The 8,037-nt window shown below is 35.2% G+C and overlaps 1 protein-coding gene and 1 long non-coding RNA gene across 2 annotated transcripts; one reads left to right on the top strand and one right to left on the bottom strand.

The window, feature by feature from the left end:
- Positions 1-4,675: 4,675 nt before the first annotated feature.
- LOC121227938 (uncharacterized) lies at positions 4,676-7,070 on the top strand. The gene is made up of 2 exons (XR_005925463.1): positions 4,676-4,917; positions 5,212-7,070. It is a non-coding gene; the product is annotated as an uncharacterized lncRNA (long non-coding RNA).
- Positions 6,197-7,768, bottom strand: LOC121227937 (uncharacterized). The gene is made up of 2 exons (XM_041110900.1): positions 7,137-7,768; positions 6,197-7,027 (listed from the first exon to the last, which is right to left on the bottom strand). The coding sequence occupies exons 1-2, from the start codon at positions 7,446-7,448 to the stop codon at positions 6,197-6,199; spliced, it is 1,143 nt and encodes a 380-aa protein (XP_040966834.1). The 5' UTR covers positions 7,449-7,768.
- Positions 7,769-8,037: the final 269 nt, after the last annotated feature.

The following is an 8,037-nucleotide window of genomic DNA, read 5'->3' as shown; positions in this document are numbered from 1 at the left end:
CTTTGGTAAGTTGGCATTTGACAACATACATCGAACCTTCTCCATGATTGTTCTGTTCATTCGTTCTACAATGCCATTTTGCTGTGGAGTATGACGAACTGTCAAGTGTCTCACGATCCCTTCTAACTTGCACAATCTATTAAACTCATCATAACAAAACTCTAAGCCATTGTCTGTGCGGAGGTATTTTATTTGTTTTCCCGTCTATTTTTCAATCATAATTTTCTAGGACTTAAATGCAGAAAACACATCACTTTTCTACTTCAGGAAGAACGCCCAAACTTTTCTGGAAAAATCATCAATAAAAGTTAGCATATAATTAGCTCCACCTCTCGAAGCCACTCTGGATGGCCCCTACAGATCAGAATGAATATACTCCAATGTTCCCTTCGTGTTATGGATTCCTCTAGTGAACTGAACTCTTTTTTGCTTCCCAAAAACACAGTGCTCACAGAAATTCAGTTTGCAAATTCCTTGCCCATCAAGAAGTCCTCTTTTGCTCAATTTTGCCATGCCATTATCACTGATATGCCCTAGGCGCATATGTCAAAGTTTAGTAATATCATTATCTGACAAGGAAGAGGAAGCGACAGCTGCATCACCAGTAACAGTAGAACCCTACAAAATATATAACTTGGCAGTCTTTTTCTTCCCTTTCATCATAACAAGGGAACCTTTGGAAATCTTTAAAACCCCACTTTCAGTTGTGTACCTGTACCCTTTTAAATCAAGAGTACTCAACAAAATTAAATTTCTCTTCAATTTTGGAACATGTCGTACGTCACTAAGTGTTCTGACAACTCCATCAAACACCTTAACTTTAATTATTTCAACACCTACGATTTTACACGAAGCATTATTTCCTATCAAAACAACACCTTCAGACACTGTTTCGTAAGTTGTAAACCAATCCCGATTGGGACTCATGTAGAAGGTGTAGCCTAAATCAAGTATCCACTCCTTACTCACTTTAGAATTGTTAACAGAAGCGACTAAAAGTTCACCATCGCTATAGTCTTCTGCAACATCAGCTTCACTAAAATTTTCTGGTTGTTTTCCATTTTGATTCGCAGCCTCTCTTTTAATCTTGTTCTGTAACTTATAGCACTTAGATTTGATGTGCCCTTTCTTCTTGTAGAAGTTATAAGTTTTACCTCTGTTTGAAGACTTTGATCTACCCTTAGATTTATCGTGAGGATTCCGTTCCTATGTCCTTCCACGATTATCATTAGAATTCTGATCTTGTCTCCCACGAACAATGAGACCCTCACCCTGAGAGTCGAGTTTAACCACAAGATGCTTCATCTTATCATACGAGGTCAAAGAATCATAAACCTCATCAACTGTGAGAGACTCGTGGTTATATAAAATCATGTCTCTAAAGGTTGAATAAGATGGGGGCAACAAACAAAGTAGAATCAACCCTAGATCTTCCTTATCATACTGAACCTCCATGGCCTCCAAGTTTGAAAGAATTTCTTTAAACATTGTTAAGTGTTCGTGTACAGACGCATCTTCCTCCAAACAATGAGCATAAAGACGCTGTTTCATATGCAACTTGCTTGTTAGAGTTTTCGACATACATATTTGTTCTAGCCTCTTCCATAATGCAGCGGCGGTCTTCCCTTTCATCACATCCTGCAAAATTTCGTTGAAAAAATACAGATGTAATTGTATTAACGCCTTTCAATTCTTACACTTCTTCTCTTCATCTGTTAATGTCGAAGGCATCTTATCTATCCCTAGCAAGGCATCCTCCAGATCCATTTGCGCAAGAACTGCTTGTATCTTAATCTGCCATAATGCAAATCTGGTGTTGCGATCCAACAGCGAAATTTCATACTTCAAAGATGCCATTACCGTGGTCAAGATGAACAACCCAGAAGCTTTGATACCAATTTTTGAAAATAAAATAAAATAAAATAAAATAAAGAACACACAAATTTTTAACTGGAAACCCTTTCGGGAAAAAACCTCGGGTAGAGGAGAAGAAAATTCACTATGTCGAATTCGAATGATTACAAAAGGAATAGACTATGTCTATTTATAGGCTTGCAAAGCCATATTCTAATAATAGTGTAGTAAGATTAAAACACTTTATTCTAATCAATATAAAATAGATGGAGTTTATTAAGGTTTAAAAAACCTTATTCTAAAATAAAATAAAAGAAGTGTAGTTCTATATGGATTTTACTTTTATTTTATTTTACCATTGTATTTTATTTAAATAAGGATTCGGGTCACTTAATTCTAATAGATGTATTTGGTTAAATGGTTGGATTGTTGTCAAACTCACAATGGAGGTCTCGGCATTCAAAATATTAAGGAGCAAAATGAATCATTTTTGCTTAAGTTGGGATTTAATATTCTCAATAATAAGCAAGCATTGTGGGTTAAGATCCTTAGAGCCAAATACGAAGGTTTGTCCTGAAGATATATCGAGGAGATCGTGCTATTTTGTTTGGAGATGCTTGTCTAAAGTCTAGCCAATCTTTCATCAGAACCTTGCTTGGTGAGTGGGAGATGGTAGTCATATAAAGGTTTGGACTGATAATTGTATCCCAAATATTGGGCCATTAACCAACTTCTATCATAATACTGAGAATATTGATTTGAATACAACCTTAGGAGATTTCATTCACTGATTGTAGTTGGGATTGGAATTTTCTAGGCTTTTTTATGGATAATAACATCTTGTCTTATATTGCGGCCGTTCCACCTCCAGTCCCTTTATTTAACAATGATGAGTTGATCTTTATATGATCTAACCATGGTAAGCTTACTGTTAAATCCACTTATAAGTTTATGATTCTCTTAATCCAGAAGACAATAAATGGAAGCTCGCTTGGTCTTTTACTAGACCTTAAAAAAGTAATACATTTTCTATGGTTGGGTTATTAAGAAGAGGTTGATGAACAATGCCGAACGATGCAAGAAAAGTGTTGTTGGAGATCCTTCTTGCTCAAGTTGTGAGAATGTTGAAGAATCTATTATTCATGTTTTGTGAGATTGTGTCAATGCACGAGAAGTGTAGAGTCAGGTAGTCCCTTCGAGGATTTGGGGGGAATTTTTCTCTGTTTTGTTGGTAGAGTGGATCTCGTTAAATTTAAAAAATGAGTTTGGCTTGGTTTTTACAAAAGTTGAATGACAGTCTTTCTTTGGAATTATTTGCTGGAATCTATGGAAGTAGAGGAATTTTTGGGTGCTTCAAGGGGAAGGCTTTAATAGCCCTCACATTCTTCATTCGGTGTGGTGTTGGGTGAGCTCCATCAAACATTACCTCACAATTTTGCGGGTGGTACTACAAAGCAAATACGAGATCAAGTTTGGAACCCTTATCCAGTAGAGTTTATAAAGTTAAACACAGATGGTGTAATGGAGCTTATTTTAAGGGATGCTTCGGCTGTTGCTGTGGCCAGAGATAATCTTCGTTCATGGCGTGGAGGAGCTGGAAGAAATACTGGCAAATGTAGTGTTGTGCAGACTGAACTTTGGGCAATCTATGATGGATTCTGTATGGCATGGGATAATTGTTAGGTTAATATTATGGTTAAAACAGATTGTGTACAAGCTATGGAAGCCATTTTCGATAGGTCTTGTGGGCAATTGTATAGAAGCCTAATTTTGAGAATTTAAGAACTTTGTAGAAGACAGTGGAGTGTGATTATTAAGAAGATTACAAAAAAAGTCAATGTAGTTGCACATAAGTTGGCTGAAGAGATGAAAGTGTACATTTATGCTTCGATAGTTTTTCAGGAACCCCTCAAAGCAATTGTTGATCACTTACGATTTAATAATTGATTTATGTATGATGATACTGAAATAATACTATAATTATTTTGACGTTTTATTTTAAAGAAAAATTAAATACTAATTTGAGTACCAAGGGTATATTTTATTTTTTTATCTTTTAGCTAGCGTAAGTTTAAGTCTACCGCTACCACCTCCGGTTTTCGTTGGACATGAAATTTGTGGTATTTCGACTTGATTCATCATTTTAGAGATTCCCCAGTTAAAGCAAACCAATTGATTTCGTTAGTCTCCTCCACCAATCCAAATTCACTTTATAGTGAAGAAAGCCTTTAATAAAAAATCAATTAAGTGTTTAAAAAATTATCATCATATTTAGCCTTTATTGTTCAGAATTTATATCACGTTAATCCTTCCTTTAATAGATTTAGGTCTTAACTGCGTTAATAGTAAACCATCCTTCCAAAAAGCCACATGATTGTGTTCAGGGATATTCAAACAATTAATTAAATCGAATTAATATAAATTAAATTAATCAAAAATTTTAGTTATTTAACTGTTAATTGAACTGAAATTTTTCAAAAAAATTTTAATCAAATCGAAATATTTCAATTAATTCGGTCAATCCAAAATTTATATGTTTTTTTTTGTTAAAACAAATATAAAACATATTAAAAAATAAATAAACTGATAATATTCATTTAACCAAATTAATTGCACTAACTAAATTAACCAAACTAACCAATACATATAATATAAAATATTAATTATTAAATTAAATTAATTACTTCATTTCAAACTGAATTAATTAATAACTGAATTAGATAAATTCAATCATTTAATTCAATTTTAATTGAAATTTCATCATCCTAATTGTGACATGCTATCTGGTTTTTAATAAAAATAAAAAATGACCCAAAAAGTTAATTAAACTGGTAAAAGTTTTTGTCCGAACTTCTTACTCTGGGAATGGAAGAATCGAAAGTGAAAAGGCAACCTAAGAAAAGAAAAAAGAACCCAAAATTCCCAAACTGCAGGAGAAAGAAAATAAAAACTGTGGAATTTTCTAATTGAAGAAGGCAGTTGGTGAACTGTAAAAAGTAGATCGACTTGTTGAATTTAAATCCCTTACTGAAATCATTTTGCTGCTACAGTGCATGAGTTGAGGTGAGTCATGAAACCCTAAATGTCGAAGTTGTAAAGATGGAGTGAAGAAGTGTAATTTATTTTTCTGAACGAACGAAACCGTAACCCCATTTTCTGAAATGGAATCGATTTTTCTAAACGAAACAATCAAATCGATTTTTTCTGAACAAAACCCTAACACGCTTTTGTGAAATCGAATCAAAATTTTAATTTTTCTGAAACCATAAACCCTCTTTTCTGAAATGGATTCGAATTTTTGGTGAACGAAACCAGTCAAAACGAATCCCTAAAGTCCATTTTGGTATTTTCTTGTAGGGTTTCCAAATAAAGAGGTGGATAATCAAGTTTTTGAATGAGCAAGGTATGGTTCTACTTTTCTTTTGATTGAAGTAGCGCTAAAACTTGTAAGAAGAAAAAATCTAATGCTTCAGAACTTGTGTTTTTTTTTTCTTGCTATATAATCTGAGACTTGTATACATCATATGAGCTTAGTCCAAACATGATTGATTACGATCAAATTAATCTCATCTTGCCATTCTTTTCCCTTATATTAAAGATTCTTGAGCCACTCAGACACATTTTCTGAAATCAGTATCTGGTGTGGAGTTGTATCCCACTCAAGATTACCATTAAATTCAGATAGCCAAGGCAATCTATGTCATGTTCTGTGCTTCTGTGAAAGAGATTTGCGATCTATGCCTGAAGCAAGTTACCAAGTGGAGGGATGCAATAAAGGATGCTTTACACATCAAATTCAAGGTGGATTTAGCCATGGAGCATTTGAAGAAACTTGTTTGCGCTTACATCAGTTAGATGGAGAACTGAAAGCTGGATACTGTGTCTTTGAGGATATCAAATTTTAAGGCTCAGTTGAGTGCCGGGAAAGAAAAACAGGCTAAGATATGTGAACAGTCCAAGCTGTTTATAGATGTTGTACAAGAGTTTAACGGTAAGACAATCAGCTCTGGTTTGTATCAGAGTTTAGAAGCTTGGTTGAGCTCGGTTTAGCTCTATCAACTTGAGCTCGGTCTAGCTCTATCAACTTTCACTTTTTAAAGTTCCAGGTCAATTTAAGATACAAATTGAATTGCTCAGGTTTGCTCGATTAGGCTCATTTACCTTATAAAATTGAGCTTAATTCTCATACATACTTGGCAACTCAATTATTTAATCTCAAATTTTAGTTTCAAACAAAGGGAAAAAAATAATTAAAAAACACAATTAGAACTGACAGCTACTCAAATCAAAGCACGAGAATACTTGAATCTTTCTCATTTGATAGCTCTAGCTCAACATTGACCTAGCCAACACTCTTAAACATACCTGAGCTGACAGGCTTATCGTTGAACTCTTCTGCAGCATCCATAAACACCTTGGACTGCTCACATATCTTTGCATGCTCCTCTTTCGCAGCACTCAACTCAGCCACTAACTTGGATATCCTCAAACCCGCACTATCCAGCTTTTGACGTTCCATTAAACCGATGTATGCACAAGCAATTTTCTTCAAATGTTCCATGGCGAAATCCACCTTGAAATTAATGCGTAAAGCATCTTTGATTGCATCCCTCCACTTCAATATCAGATCCTCGGTGACGTGCTCCAGCCGTAGATTGCTCATCTCTTTGACAGAAGCACAGAACATGATATAAATGGTCTCGGTAATACTTGGGTTCATCTTACTTGTTGCTGAAACATCACCGTAGACATCGATGATGTTGTTTACAATCGGATGTAGAGCCGGTGGGAAACTATATTTGCCTAGTGCCATGCGCTCGCCATGTAAGCCAGTGAAGTCAGAGAACTTCACTCTGCTCTCATCATCAGCTTCAAGTTTCATAAGAATGTCAGTAATGGCCGCATCATTATTACTGCTTGTTCCAGCTTCAGTTCTGGTCTGATTTTGTGCTATACAGTCAATAGTATCAACTACATTTACTGGAACAGCTGGAAGCTGTTTGCCAGTTGATTGAGTAATGAAACTCTCTTGTCTCAGTGGAGCTGCTGCTTGGAGTTGGCCATTGGAAAGAAGTGATCCTATTTGGTCTTTTAACCGTGTATTCTCAGCATTTAAACGTTCATTTTCCTCTTTTAAGCGTTTAATCTCTGCAATCTGTTCATCTGCTGTTTTCTGCACCGCAAAATATGAACATCAAACAAGACCAATTTCTGCAGACCCAAATATATCCTATTAACACTAGTTTTAAAGGGAGACAAAAAAAGAAAAAAAAGTTGTTTACCTTGAGATTTTGCCTGTACTTGAAATCACTTTTTCTTTTGTTCTCTCTTCTTTGAGTTGCGGTAAGTTTATGTCTACCACTACCAGCTCCAGTTTTTGTTTGACATGAAGCTTCAGATGTTTCGACTTGATTCAAGTAGTCAAATAGAGGCTCCATTGGTCCACCATTTACAGCAAGCCAATCGATGTCATTAGTCCCCTCGGAGAACCAAGAGTCAATAATCTTGATATCAGTTTGGGATAGAAGTTGGGATTCATCTGGCATCTCTGAGGTGAAAAATGAAGTGGAACCATCTGAAGAATAACCGTCCATGGATGCAGAATTTGCTTGCTACCTTGATTTCAACCGCTCTCGCTGAGGACCTTGCAGTTCAACTAGATTTCTTAAAAGTATTGTTCAATAAATACAGGGGAGATGGGAAGGGGTGTTAAAATCTAGAAGAACCTCACGGAATCTTCCTTTCCTGCTTTAGTTGAAACCTGATTTAAGATCATTGGATTCATATTATAAGCTAAATGAGTTGATGTTCACACCGTCAAAGTCAACCATTCCGCCCGAATTTGTCGTCCGAAAGTGTTAAAGCTTATCTGTCCTATTTTCAATGGATATGAAACTGCAGGCAAAACAGAGCGGATCCAAACTCCACAAATTCAAGCTTTAAAAATTCTGAGTGCAAGAAAATTCAAACCTATAATCTAAGCTCGAAACCGAACTCCAGAAATTTAAGCTCTAAAAATCTGACTCAAGCTTCAGAAAATTCAAATCTACAACAATTTAAGCTTGGTCCGGCTTGAGGTTCAAATTTATAATTAAATAGTTATTAAATTTAATTGCACAAGAAATTATGACCCTCATTCTAAATTGTTCTTAAACTTCAAAACATTCTACTTATATCTCTAAA

Source organism: Gossypium hirsutum, chromosome A04 (genome assembly GCF_007990345.1).
Source record: "Gossypium hirsutum isolate 1008001.06 chromosome A04, Gossypium_hirsutum_v2.1, whole genome shotgun sequence".
Taxonomy (NCBI): domain Eukaryota; kingdom Viridiplantae; phylum Streptophyta; class Magnoliopsida; order Malvales; family Malvaceae; genus Gossypium; species Gossypium hirsutum.
Note: the sequence above shows the minus strand (reverse complement) of the source record. Positions and strands in the feature narration are given on the sequence as shown.

What these genes read in the sequence shown, in the direction of transcription:
- LOC121227937 (XM_041110900.1), bottom strand. Translation starts at nt 7,448, where the DNA reads ATGGACGGTTATTCTTCAGATGGTTCCACTTCATTTTTCACCTCAGAG. An exon ending in AGTACAGGCAAAATCTCAAG is followed by an intron (nt 7,028 to 7,136) that starts GTAAACAACTTT and finishes TTTGCGGTGCAG; the next exon opens with AAAACAGCAGATGAACAGAT.